The 14663-nt window shown below is 32.5% G+C and overlaps 2 protein-coding genes across 3 annotated transcripts; both read right to left on the bottom strand.

Annotated features, from left to right (window-relative positions):
- Positions 1 to 6307: 6307 nt before the first annotated feature.
- Positions 6308 to 9356, bottom strand: LOC120086544 (uncharacterized). 2 transcript variants are annotated; one of them, XR_016531686.1, is made up of 3 exons: positions 9039 to 9307; positions 6726 to 7074; positions 6308 to 6571 (listed from the first exon to the last, which is right to left on the bottom strand). XR_016531686.1 is itself a non-coding variant. In XM_039043254.2 (2 exons), exons 1-2 carry the CDS (start codon positions 9274 to 9276, stop codon positions 6935 to 6937), a joined length of 378 nt encoding a protein of 125 aa, XP_038899182.1. In that variant the 5' UTR covers positions 9277 to 9356; the 3' UTR covers positions 6614 to 6934. The 2 variants fall into 2 exon arrangements, 1 of the variants encoding a protein (XP_038899182.1); XM_039043254.2 differs by lacking the exon at positions 6308 to 6571 and having other exon boundaries at positions 6614 to 7074; positions 9039 to 9356.
- Positions 9357 to 9812: 456 nt separating this feature from the next.
- LOC120086057 (EPIDERMAL PATTERNING FACTOR-like protein 8) lies at positions 9813 to 10644 on the bottom strand. Its single transcript, XM_090318175.1, has 2 exons — positions 10313 to 10644; positions 9813 to 10225 (listed from the first exon to the last, which is right to left on the bottom strand). The coding sequence occupies exons 1-2, from the start codon at positions 10392 to 10394 to the stop codon at positions 9966 to 9968; spliced, it is 342 nt and encodes a 113-aa protein (XP_090174301.1). The 5' UTR covers positions 10395 to 10644; the 3' UTR covers positions 9813 to 9965.
- Positions 10645 to 14663: the final 4019 nt, after the last annotated feature.

Genomic DNA, 14663 nt, shown 5'->3' with positions numbered 1-14663 from the left:
AAAAAAACCATGATATTAAAGAATATTTACAATTAGTTTTTTAATTTACAATTTGAAAATGATACAATTTGGGATTTAAAAACGACCCCCTGGCTCTTACCCCTCATGGGGATTATCTTCGGGTCCCTCTAAATTAGGTTCACCCTGTTGTCGCTGCCGTCTACGACGAATACGTCTTCGATCGGTGTCAGCAACATTGAGTCGTCTTGTTTGTTGAATAATACCTTTTATGTTGATCAATGTTTGCTGACACATTGAACCCAATTCTGGTAAGTTGTTCTGCACTGAATATTGTTGAACATCGCCGATAAAATTATTTTGTACAATAAAAAAAATATTAAACAATATTCATATCATATATATGGAAAATGTCTAATTTTAAATCTCTTACCATGCAGTAATAGTAAACGCCGTCAGGTGTGATAATCGCCTCGTGATCGAATTGTACCAGGAAAAGTAGTCGTCTGATACAACTGACCCGTTTGTTAATTCTCCCTGTGTACAACGATCATGTCGTCCATGCCAGTAGGATAAATATTCCGCATGGGTTCGACACCAGTCTTGGTCGTGTTTACCTCTTAAATCGATCTGATGTAGTGCTGGGAGTGTATAGGATAGCGAAGGTATCGTTTGTCGCAGACCGAACTGTCTCAGCACACGATCTGGATGATGCCACTCTACTATATGGAAGCATATAAGAGGGCTAACGGTCAATCATATGTCTTCACCATCACGATAATAATCAGGTAAGGATGACCAAATCTGTGTGTATGGCGTCTAAATAACCTGACAAAAAAATAATAATAAGTATACATATAAAATGTTTTAAATATTCATTTATATACATATTTACTACCTGATTGTGCATCAACATGTCGAATATTTTTCTATTCACGAGCAAAATATTTGCTTACTGTTCAGAGGCAGCTAATACACCACTTCATCTAAAATTATAAAAAATACAATTAATTTATATTCTTTATTAATTTATATTCTTACATAAAATGATAACAAAATAAATATATAAATGAAATAATACCTGACACTAAGTGGACGATGATCTGGGGCCTGTAGTTAGATTTGTGGTGCTATAATTGGAAATCGATCATAAGCCTACACTTGTAATAGTATCAATGGCCCTTGCTATTTCCAATGCTTGTGCATTGGAAGCCCGACAAAGTTCTCTATACAACCATGCAAGACATGCACCACCCCACGAGTACGTACCAGCGTGCTCGAAATCAGACAATAATGGGAGGAACATGATATGCACCATAGTATTTGATTTGTTAGCAAATAAAAATCCTCCAATAAGCTGCAGGATGTATGCTCGTGCATACCTACGTACGCTGATGTCGTCGGCATCGGGAGATAATTCTGGAAACTAGGATGCCAACTAAGGGATACTCAATCTTGATCCCTTCAGATCCTCTGGTAGAATGCCTAAGAGCTCTTCACAAACGTTCTTCCAGTCATACTGTAGTGAACCTGTCAATGGTTGCCCGTCCACTCGTAACCCAAATTGTATGGCAACATCCTGCAGCGTAATCGTACATTCCCCACAAGACAGGTGAAATGTGTGGGTTTATGGTCTCCAGCGCTCAACTAGAACAATAATAAGATGCCAATCAAGCTGGATGAAACTAATTTGTGCAACCCAAGAAAACCTGCCTTCTAAACATATGGAATAATGCGATGATTATATGGGATAGTATGTGCAGTCACCTCCCTTCTCCGACAACTCAACACTATAGTGGAAGAACTATCCCATACTATCTGTGAACGATGTGTATTTTGTTGATATAATTGTCCAGGATTAGAAGGACCAAGCTCCATACCTAAAAAGTTCAAATTACATTACATAATAAAATCCATGACATAAAAAGTACATAACAAATACAATTACATAAAATAAATTTATTACATAAATTCATTATAAATACATAAAGAATACAAGTACATAAAATATACAATTACATGAAAATTATAAGTACATAAAGAATATAAGTACATGAAATATACAATTACATGAAAAATATAAATACATAAAGAATACAAATACATGAAATATACAATTACATGAAAAATATAAATACATAAAGAATACAAATACATGATATATACAATTACATGAAAAATATAAATACATAAAGAATACAAGTATATAAAATATACAAGTAAAAAAAATACACCTAATGATACACCTAATGACCCGAAGACGACAAAGCACCCAGTGTACGGTGTAGACAAGTGCGTCTATTATGTTTTTCTCTTTTACAAATTGTACATCGCACTTTTTGGCTTGCTTCTCTCCAATCCATTTCATTATGAATGTACGTACTTTTTGACCGACCTTGTTCTCTTAGTAAGTCCGCATTTGGACGAACTTCTGTAAATAATAATTCTGGCCAATAATCTGGGTGTTGAATTGGATGAAAGCGGCCTTCATAAAAACGCTTGAAATTGGATAAATTGTAACATCCATCAATAAGTGGTAGGTATGTCATACGCATGTAATTGCGAGAGCATGGAATCTTGAATGATTGCCACTTATTACAAGAACATGTTCCTTCTTTCAAGCTTAAAACTTGGGTGTGCTGTCTTTGAGAAACCTACTTATGCCAGTTTTTACTTTGAAAGTTTGACTTTCCCTGTCAATGGATGTCACCGTATGTGCCGATGCTCGTTTTTCCCACCTCTTCAGTTTTTTTAGGGCATATTCTGGTTTTTTTTTAGGGCATATTCTGTATATATGTTCACCACTACTTTTCCAAATAATTCATCAACTTCAACGTCAATGTCACTATCTCCATCATTTCCAGGTTCAAGAATTACTAAATCTTCAGGACACATTGACATATTTATTATGATTTTTTCAACGGTTATAATTGACAAAAAAAAAAATGTTAATATGTCAACCCAACAAACACCAATTTCTAAGTTTAACATATAAGATCTAAATATTATACATTTAAATCAGACCAAATCTAAGATTTATAAATTATATATTTAAATCAGCCCAAACAAATATAAAAATTTAAGATCTACAAACATATACATATAAGATCAGCCCAACAAATACATATAAGATTTCTAATAAGTTTAAATCAGCCCAAACAAATAAAAAAAAAAATATAAGATCAGCCCAAAAACATACATATACATACAGATAAAAAACATACATAAACTAGATCAACCCAAAAACATACATATACATACAAATCAGCCCAAAAACATAGAATTCCAAGATCTACCACATAAATATAAGATCAGCCTAAACATACATATATTTCTAACTTTAAAATATATTGAAAAACATACATATACATACAGATCAGCCCAAAAACATACATAAACTAGAGAGAATTCCAAAATTTACCACCTAAATATAAGATCAGCCCAAACATACATATATTTCTTAGTTTAAAATATATTGAAAAACAACTAGAGAAAGAAATATACCACCGAAGCGAGCAAAAATCGACAGCCAAAGAGGTAGATTTCGGTGAGGAACAAATGGAGGACTTGGTGAGGAAAATTGAGCAAAATCAGAATTTTGGAAGATTTCGATGAGGAAAATTGAGGATTCGGTGAAATGAAGGCCTCAATGAGGAAAATCAACAATATTTTGGAAGGCAGAAAGCAAAATAGAGGAAAACGATCGAAGATATGGCGAAATCGGCAGAATTCGATGGAGAACCCAAACGTTTCGGTGAGGAAGAAGAAGGGGCGTGCGGATATTTTAATGTGAGGAAGTCGTGTACTGGGTACACGATTTCCTCAGTCAAACCTGCATGACTGCCACACCAGACTGTGTGTGTCAGGTGTCCAGGTACTCGTGTACTCGGTACACGATTTAGAGCTTATCGTGTACCCGGTACACGATTAAGGTGTAATCGTGTATCCGGTACACGATTTAAAAACCTATTTTTATGAATATTTTCCATCTAATCCTATTTTTGTCATTATTTATTAAAAAAATATTATTTTTTTAAAAAAATCACAATTTCACAACTATATTTTTTTGGAAAAAAAAAAAAAAAGAAAAAAGAAAAACCAACGGTAAGCTTGAAAAAATATGTTAAAAGTTTAATGCCAAATGTGGAAAATTGTTGCTAGAAATATTTGGTTCGTAGACATAGGCATCAAAGCAAGAAGACGGAATTGGAAGAAGCAGAGGGAGGCAGCGATATCGATATTTTTGGGTTTGTTGTCGACTTGTCGTTCCACCACAGGGCCAGCGCAATCTTCCACCTCCTACCGTACGACACGTAGATACAACGCACCAGAGATAGGACCCACTATCCCAATGTCGTTGTACACGTGGACGGCTCTTGATAAAATTGTGGTACCCATAGGAATAATAAACAAACCTGTACCTCTTTTCTTTATTTGTGCAAAAGTTTTAAAATCCTTAAATTACACTTCAGACCTATAACTTTCAACTTTTTTTTTTTTTTTAAAACAAATATCAATTATATCTTTAAACTTTAATTGACATATCAATTTAAATCTTAAATTAATAATTAAGATTTTATTTGATAATCATTTAATTCTTAGTTTTTGTTTTTAAAAATTAAATCTATGGACACTATTTCTATCTCTAAATTTCTAAATGTCTTCATTTGTTATCTTTTTTTCATCAATGGTTTAAAGAATCAAACCAAAATTTGAGAATAAAAAAAAAATAGCTTTCAAAAAGTTTTTTTTATTTTTTAAATTTGCTAAGAATTCAACCATTGTACTTAAGAAATATGCAAATTATTGTAAAAAATGTGTATGAAATAAGCTTAATTTTCAAAAACAAAAACAAAGAACTAGATTTTACCAAACAAGTTTAAACTCTAAATTTAGGAGATGTATCAGTTTAAATCTTGAGCTTTTATAAGTGTATCAATTTAAACTTTAAACTTTCGTAAATGTATCAATTTAAATCTTATTTTGGATACACTTATAAAATTTGAACTTTTAAATTGATACCATTATTTGTTTAGAGTTTAAATTGATACAACTCCAAAATTTAGATATATAATTTAATATTTGCCCCAAAAAAATGTTTAATGAATTTTTTTAATTTAGAAATATTTAAAAAACTTTCAACTTTTGATTTTGTGTCAGATAGGTTATTGATACATATAAATTTTAAAAAGTTGATCAACTTTGAAATTTCAATTTTATGTCTAATAGATATGAACATAGCTATTAGACACAAAATTGAAAATTCAATGACTTATTCGACCTAAACTTGAAGCTTTATTGGTTTACTAGACACTTTCTAAAGTTTAAAAGACTTAGTAAATATAAAATTGAAAGCTCAAGTTCCTATCAAACACATTTTACACTTTAGTGACTAAATAGACATAAAGTTGAATTTTCGTTACCTAAACCTGCAATTTGAGCAATTTTTTCGTACTATTTTGAACTTCTTTCAATATCATCTTATAGCATTGTTTGCTAAAAAAATAACATATTAGAATAGATCGAGACAAATAAAATGATGTCCTTTATTGATGTGTCAAATTGTAAATAAAGGAGTAAATCCTACCTCAATAGCTAAATAGTTCACCTAGTTTATATGTCATTGCCCAAGAAATAAGATCTTCAAACGTTTCCCCCTCGCCTTTCAATCCTCTTAACATTATTTCAACATATGTTAACTGCATACATGGTATGCAAAAAGTAAGCATATGATGGTTATATTAAATATCAATTTGAGTTGGTTAAGCTCAGTGATATATATATATATATATATATATATATGACGGGCTTACTATAATTCAATCGACCAATACATTACTTACAAGCTATAGTAACTAAAAGCTAATTGAATATTTGAAAAAATTCTATATATACATCAATCCTAAACTATAAAGATCATTTCAGTTACTTCCTCAAGCTTTCAATTATCATCATCTAAGACATGAAATTTTATTTAAAGAAAAAAAAAAAAAAAACCCTCCAAAAACCAAACCTTAAATTAAAAGAATGGTTACAACCAAAACCTAAAACAATAGGAATATGACACCCAATTTTGGCAACTTTATAAAACTTTTAAACTGTAATATGAGCAATAAAAAAGAATAGGCTTTTAGAGCGATGTTGATCTGCCCATCCTAATATAAAAATTAAAAAAAGAAAACAACAAAAGAATTGATTGAAGAAAACATTTGGGTATGATCGTAATAGAATAATTAGAGATCACTTCTCCCAACCAACTCTCACTTTCAGCTTTTCACAAAACCCTAGCACATCATAATATGACCTATAAAAACTTAGTTCTTAGCCACACATTGAACTATTAGCAACGTGTCAAACACATTGTGGCAATCACTTCTAAATATCCCACGAACCAATCATTCTAATGCTGCAAGTCTCCTGTACACAATTCTTATACATCCATCAACCAAATTCCTGTCAAGGAAAACCAATACCAATCTGTAGAATTTTAATTTAATAGCAAAAAAAAAAAAAAAAAAAAAAAAGATTAGTTTGCTGTCCCTTAACACGTTCGATAAAACTGCATCGTTGCATAGAAGATTAGCCTGATTCTTGCGCAAGAATGACACACAAACTGGTCCAAAAAAGAGAACAAGATTAGTCAGCGACAGTTGAATATCTTCAATTCCCCTGGTTATGTTATTCAAGATGGGAGGGGGTGGGATTCAAGAAATTCAAGACGCTTGATAAGAATATAATACAAAATACGACTTTCCATGACGGTTTACTTGTATTTGATTCGTAACCATTCCATTCAGTATCTCTCCTTTGCAGCTACACAATATACAGGGTATACAATCTTGCATCTTTGGTATCAACATCCTGGAGCAAGCTTTATCTACCTCGTCAAAGGCTGAGATATATCTTTAGATATAATCAAGTAGCCTAACACTATATTAACCTACAATCCTTTACAAAAGAATGCTTGTTTACAAAACTATCGTCTAAATCGAGAGCCCTTGTTAGGTCTATTTTTTCCATCTAAGGCAGAAGTCCAGAAGAAGAGGGACATCCAGAATAACACAGCAAAGAAAATTTGTACTCTGTCCCGAAATTTTGATAAAATTGCTGGAAAACCTGCTCAAATAATGATATTAAGAGAAGTGACGGAACATGAGACCAAAACAATTCAAATACACGCAATAAGTTTCAACATGAATTATCATGCAGGAAAAATAGTATCAAGTTTAAACATTAAAAGTAGATAATAATTTGATGGAATTCCTTAGTGTTACCAACAGTTTCAGTCTAATAATCTCCTTGTCTATTCCAATCAACATACCCTAAAATGATTCTGTCACAACTTATGGAAGGCTCTCCCTTCAGTTTTCTTACCTCTTCATTTTTAAATTAAATAAGAAAAAAATGATTATTATTTTTTTTTTTTTACTAAACAAACGGTCAACAATCATCTTATCTACTATGAACTTTGATCAACATATTCACCCTAAGATGATTCTCTTTAGAGAAAATGACAACGTATGGAAGACTCTTCCTTCACTATCTCTGCCTCTCCGTTTTCATTGTATGAGAAAGAAACAATTCCTTTTATGAAACCAACAGTCAACAATCACCTTATCTACTTTGTTCAACATATTCACCATAAATTGATTCTCTTTTAAAATATGATAACTTATGAAAGCCTCTCCCTTCAATTTCTGTCTCTCCATTTATTAAATGAAAAATAACAATTCTTTTTCATTAAACCGATGGTCAACAATCACCTTATCTACTTTGATCAACATGATCACCCGAAATAATTCTCTCTAAAAGAAATGCCACCTTATGAAAGGGTCTTTCACTTTCTCTGTCTCTCTGTTTTTATTAAATAAGAGAGAAACTATTATTTCCTATTAAACCAACAGTCAACAATCACCTTATCTACTTTGATCACATATTCACCTTAAATGATTCTCTCTAAAAACATGATAACTCACGAAAGACTCTTCCTTCACTTTCTCTGTCTTTACATTTCTTTTTTATTAAATAAAAGACCAAATTCATTATTAAGAGATTAGTAGAATAGACGAAGATAAGCAATTCCCTAGAATTGCAAGAAAATTACAGAAAACGCTCCAATTGGTCATACTCAAGAAGCTAAATTCACAAAATAGAAGTTTAGAAGGAACACCGATTTAAGGTAGAAAACCTAAATAACTCTCAAATCACCACGATGTCATTTCCATCCCATTTCATATTAAAAGATAACATGTTAGGCATCGTGAACAAAAAAGAAAATTTGGCTAACATGCGGAAGAGAGTGCTAGCAAATGAAATAAAGAAAAAATTATGTTATCCAAGCTTAACAACTAGAACAAGTGGGTGTAACTGTAATTGCGATCTAACACCATTAAGAACCAAAAGTCACCCTTAAAAACCATAATATCCACGCTTCCTTCATCTTACACTTGGAAGCTAAATCCTGAAAACAGCCATTACTCTTACAAGAAAGCAAGATATAACTGTCATGGAATCCGAAAATGGCTTTCTACTAGTAGCTAAACATGAATACTCAGATATAGTTTACGAATGAAAATGTCCAAAGAGTAGTATCACTTGCACCAGAATCGCACAAACTCCAAATACCATTATTTCTTTTCTGGTATGATTTTCACATATCTAAAACGTATCGAGCAAAATTTCCTACTTAACAAACTTCCAAAATAAATCATAAGAAACTTTTATATTATGGCTAAAGCACATACGGATCGAAGACCTAGCAAATTTACGGATGACTAGAAACATTAACATTTATGGATGATTAACTCCTAAACAACCAGGAATTCAAATGGATAAATAACACTGTTACTAATTGTAGCAAACCGAGCTAAATTCAGGAGCTAATAATTTTCCTTTTCGATTGCGAAGCCCATTCCTTAGGAATAAAGATTACCTAGACTTCTCCACCTATGGTTAAAAAACGAACTAGAAATAAGCAAACACACGACCAAGCTCTATACACTAAAATCTTTAGGCCTTATCACGAGCAATTCAGCCACTTCAGCAAATTAAATGAGATAACATCAGCAAAGAATATGAACCTTTTAGACGAATAGGATCCTCCTCAGGAGGCGGATCGGAATCCGGTGGCGGCCTTACTGCTGCGCTGCAAACGGCGGATTTGTGACAAGAATCGGAGGAGAGTAAGAGAGGTGAAAGACGGCGACGATGAGAAGAGAAGCAGATTTCCGGCCGAGCATGGAAGGTTGAACAGAGAGGAACGGCGATCGAAGAGGCGGTAACGGACTGTGAAGAACGGTGGAGAGAGAGCGTTGCCATTATGAGGGGAGAGAAACTAACTACGATTCCATTTTCTGTTCACTTGTTAGTTATTCCTTTGCCTTATGGGCCGGCCCAAATTTGTGGTCTGTATGCGTCAACTCGGCCCAAATTTATCCAAATATTGCAATTTTAATATATATAAAATTTCAAAAAATATATGAGCAGAGAAAATGGAATAAATGTTAGTGTTTGTGAAAAACTAGGGTGTCTAAGCTACACCTCTCCTTGTACCACGGAGATAGTTGTCCAATAAAAAATTATAAATAATTTATTTATTATTTTTTATTATTAAAAAATAGAAAGCAGAAGATAAGTGCAGCGATAAAAAAAAAATAAATTTACTAAAATTTCAAAAATTTGAGACAAGAAGCTACATCATCACTTTGAAGTCGGAATTGAACTTATGAGATTGATGGTATATCTTTTCAAATAAGGAAAACTTTTCTTAATGAGTTCAACCATTTTGGAATGAGAATTGAACCATCAACTTTTGAAATGATAATTATATCTAAATAATACGAGAAATTCACGTATATTTGTAATGCATTCTCATTAGTTTCTCAGCTTCAACATAAACAATTCGATTGCAAAAAATAAACAATTTTAATAACAATCACCTAAACATAGATACATCTTATTGACGAAAACGTCGGAGATTGGAGTAAATAAAAATGATGAGGATGGTGCTAGGGTTGATAGATCTTATTCCCACAGCGGCATTTCCATGAGAGAAGATAATAGCTATCCTCTGAGGAAGAAAAGGCTTGAAAGGCCTTCCCCTTCATCCGGTGCACCGGCACCACAACGGCCGCCATGCACGGCCTGCAACTCATACATTTGTTCTGACATCCCGGCGGCCGTGAACCAATCACCATTTTTTCTTCCAAATTCTTCATTTCATTACCCTTTCCCTCTCTACCACTACTCCTTGACAAAACCAACCCAACTGTACACATAAAACATCAAAGGGTGAATCGAAAGAAAAGAACAGATAACAGATTCAAGCCATTTGGTTAGCAAAGGAGTGGAGTACCTGATGTAGGAGGAAGAAATGAGAAGAAGAAGAAGAAGAAGAAGAAGAAAGCAGCAAGAGAGAGAGGAGGAGAAGTTGACATAGCTATCTCATAGCTTCATGAGATGTGTAAGTAAAAAAAAGGGAAGCTTTTCACTTTCACAGGCAATCCAATCCAATTGAGTAAATCATAATAAATGAAGGGTTGTGGACAAGGTTGAAAGATGTTTCCTGTGGAAGGACATAAATAGGAGAAATATGAAGAAACAGAGGAAGAGTTGGGCATTGATTTTAGTTGGGTTGGTTTTGGGAAAGTGCTACTCTCTGACTTTAAGTTGTTACTGAATGACTGAACTGACCATTTCATTTTTCTTTTCTTTAATTTCTGCTGCATCACCTCTCTCTATTATAAAAGGCCACAATTCAGCTACCACTTCTTTGGACTCTCCCTCCCTCTCTCTCTATCATAGGAAAACATTAAAAATTAATTAAATAAATAAGAGTAAATATTAATTTATTATCAACTTTGGGTCTCGTATCAATTTAAATCTTAAACTAATAATTATATCAATTTAAACTTCAAACTTTCATAAGTGTATCAATTTAAACTCTAAACCTTCATAATTATATCAACTTAAACCTTCTAATATATTTTATTTGGATACACTTAAGAATGTTCATGGTTTAAATTGATATTTGCCCTATAAATAGTGTTAAATTGTAAATTTGATACTTATATTAGAATCTAGTTCTTATGATTTGATATGATTCTCAATAATCAATTCATACAATAAGAACTATTTATGAGAATTTTACTTGACCATAAACATTATTTATGAGGTTTTATTAAATTATAGGGACTAAAATTAACTTTTCCCAAACCATAATGACTAAATTTATATTAATTTTTTTTCACCATAACAAATGTAAAATACGAAGAATTAAAACTTCAACACTAAGGAAAGGAGTAGATAAATCAATTACTATTTTATTTATGTTTATCTTCACGATTAAGTTTTAGAGTTTAAGTTATAAGTTTCAAGTTTTATGTCTACACTACAAGAAACTTGGTTTTTCCCGATGAAGATTTTTTCGATGCTTAGAAAAATGTTGGGAGATAGGGGTGTTTACTAAAACCGCAGAAACCAAACCGATTGGAAAACTGAATCGAAACTGAACCGACTACTCACCTAAATCGAATTCTACGGTGCGGTTTAGTTTAGTGTAATTCCAAAAACGAATTATTTGGTTCGATTTTGTTTTAAAATCGATAACCAAATTAAAATCGAACCGAACTGCATATTAAAAAAAATGAAAATTATATATATTATTTATATTTATCAATTATATCCACATCCACTTTGACTTAACCACTTACTCCCTTAGGGTTTGAAAATTGAAAGAGACTCTCCACTTACTCTATCCTTCCCGCCCACCGCGTCGCCCCCCTCCCTCAGATCCTCATTGCTAGTCGTGCAATGTAGATCCCGCCCATCCGATGCCCCCCTCTCATCTCTTTGACTCTGACTCTCTCTCACTCCGCCGACCCCTTTCTTTTCTCTCTCACTCTGTCGCCTTCCGGCCACCCATCTCAGTGCCTCCTACGATATTGTCTAATGTTGGAAGTCTCGTCTCATCTCACTCACTCTACCACTTCCTCACTATCCCTCGTGTCTACCATATCTGGTCTCTCTCACTCCCAACATCTACTCAAAATTCAGAAGTCAGATCTCACTTCGTCAAATCTTCGTCAAAGCTCATTTGTCCTTCAGATCTTGTGACGCTCAAACCGAAACCAAACCGCACCCAAACCAAAATCGAACCGGACTAAATACTCTTCCAAACTAAATTTTACAATTCGGTTCGGTTTAGTGTAAGTTCAAAACCGAATGGTTCAGTTCGGTTTCACTCCCAAACTGAACCATGAACACCCTTATCGGGAGAAACCATTTTTTCCGATAGTGTTTTTGGCGTCGAAGAAAATATACTCTTCCGACGATACTTTCATTAGCATCGGGAGAAATACGCTTGCTCGACGCCATTTCTTGGACTGTCGGCATAAAAAATATGGAGAAAAAAAATTGTTGACCTCTCGTGATGCTAAGATTTAGGCATCAGAAGATAGTGTTTACTCCGACAGTGTGGGGGAGGCATCAAGATTAAAAAAAAAGGGAGATTTTAATGAAAGCTCTCCAAATGGAAGTTTAAATTAGTGTGAGGAGAACCCAGTTGGCCCTACACCATTTAAAGGCATCGGAATAGGATTAATTAAAACCTTATCTTTTCCCTCTTCTTTTTTCATCTACTACCCGAGAGAGGGATTCTCTTTTCTTCCCTCTACTTTTTTCTCTCTCTTCTATTTGATTCATGAAGTTTAAAAGTGTAATGAGTTTGTAAAGTTTTGGATTTATGTCTAATAACTCCTTACAATATTCAATTTTGTGTCCAATAAATTTTTAATTTTTTAGTTTTAAATCCTTTAACATGTTTGCTGTTTTTTTAATAATAAATAATTCACAGATCTATCATATATAAAGTTTGAAATTCATGTCCATTTTTAAACGTAAAATTCAAATTTATATTTAATAGATTATTTAATTCAATTTTATTTTTCGAGCAACCATGGATCAGCCAAGCTTTTTAATAGTTTTTTTTTTCATCTATCTTGGAACAAATAATAATAATAATAATAACAACAACAATAATAACTTAAGTACAAAATCCATAAATTCAATATCTTCCCAAAACCAAAGAGTGATATCCCATAGCATCGACTGAAGTATGATTTATTAATTCTCGTTTGGTAACTATTTTAATTATTTATTTTTTTTGTGAATTTCTTATACTTTTTACCAATAATTTAAAAAACCAAGTCAAAATTTGAAAACTAAAAAAAAAAGCTTTTAGAAATTTTTTTTTGTTTTTTGAATTCGGCTAAAAATTCAATCATTATACTTGATAAAAATGTAATTTATTGTAAGAAATGTGGAGAAAATAGATTTAATTTTAAAAAAGAAAAACAAAAACAAAAAACGAAATGGTTAACAAACGAGACCTAAGTGTGTGTTTAGAATACATTTTTAAATATTTAATTTAAAAAATAAGTCATTTTGGAAGAAATTGAAGTGTATGACAACCACTCAAAATAGTTTTTCAAGTGTATTTAAATCAATTTTTATAAAAAAAATATTTAAATAAAAATGAATATTTTCAAAAAGATTTTTTTCTCAAGTTAATTCGAATGGATATCCCGTGAAAAAAAAATTGAAGGGGAAAAGAAAAAGTGAAAAGAAAAAGAAAAAGCGACAGCAGTTCAAGTAGATATCTGTCAGTTGGCAAGCTTCTCCCATACAGCACTGCCACATAACATAACACTTCCAAATGAACTTCTATTTTCTGCTTTTCTTTCCCATTTTCACCTTTTTTCATACACTTTCCTTTTGGGAATCTATTCAATGACACCTTCTCAATTCTTTTTTATATTTCAATATGTTTTTGCACATTATCAATCTTTAAAGTTTTGTTAATGAATAGATTATTACATTACCATCATCAACTACATTTAGTATTGTACAAAATAATGAGATGCCATTGACATATTCTAATTTTTATCAAGGGTAGTCAAAACTTCACACTCTATTATTACTTATTGTATTAAAAAAAAAATTCATAGATATTAACTGCGATATATGTCTCATTTTTCTACTATACACAAAAGATTGATATACCTAGAACATCCATATATGTTTATAGTCTGTGGATGACTGTTAAAATGCCAAAACTTAATTTCTCACTTCCGAGTTAGTGTCTAAGTGCTTTCAACAGACACCTATATACTGAGACTATTGACCCTTATTTGTTATTGCTTTTCCGTTTTTTAGACTTCTGTTGGCATGAAAAATTCGTACGCATCCCTTGGATATGCTCCTCCGACTCACTTTCCCCTTTGAGACTGTCAAATGAGACTATCTATAATACCTTCCCTTTGGAGTTATGTTTAACCCCAATAGTATCGAGGTGGTTGTGATCCTTAAGGTTGTAGAGTGCCAATGTCGAGCTCGGCTCAATTATTTCTCTTTTGGGATAATTCTTAAGCTCTGTTAGTCGATCTGGAACCCGATGGTCTGACTTTTTCCTTTCGAGATATTTGATTCCCCATGCCGCATTCCAGTTTTCCTTGGACTTGGACCCATCTGTGAGCTTTAGATCTTACCTAGGGCAATTTTCAACAACTTCAAACACACTACTAAATAATTTACAGTTAGAAAATTCACCTAAAAAGTAACAAGTTATTCTTATTCACATTTTTAAGGGTTAATATATATGATCTACATAATTCTCATATGACAAATGAAGATATTACAAAGTAAAT

This window comes from Benincasa hispida, chromosome 9, assembly GCF_027475165.1.
Source record: "Benincasa hispida cultivar pf3 chromosome 9, pf3_genome.v1.1, whole genome shotgun sequence".
Classification (NCBI taxonomy): domain Eukaryota; kingdom Viridiplantae; phylum Streptophyta; class Magnoliopsida; order Cucurbitales; family Cucurbitaceae; genus Benincasa; species Benincasa hispida.
The sequence above is the reverse complement of the archived record's forward strand: the minus strand, read 5'-3'. Positions and strand labels throughout refer to the sequence as shown.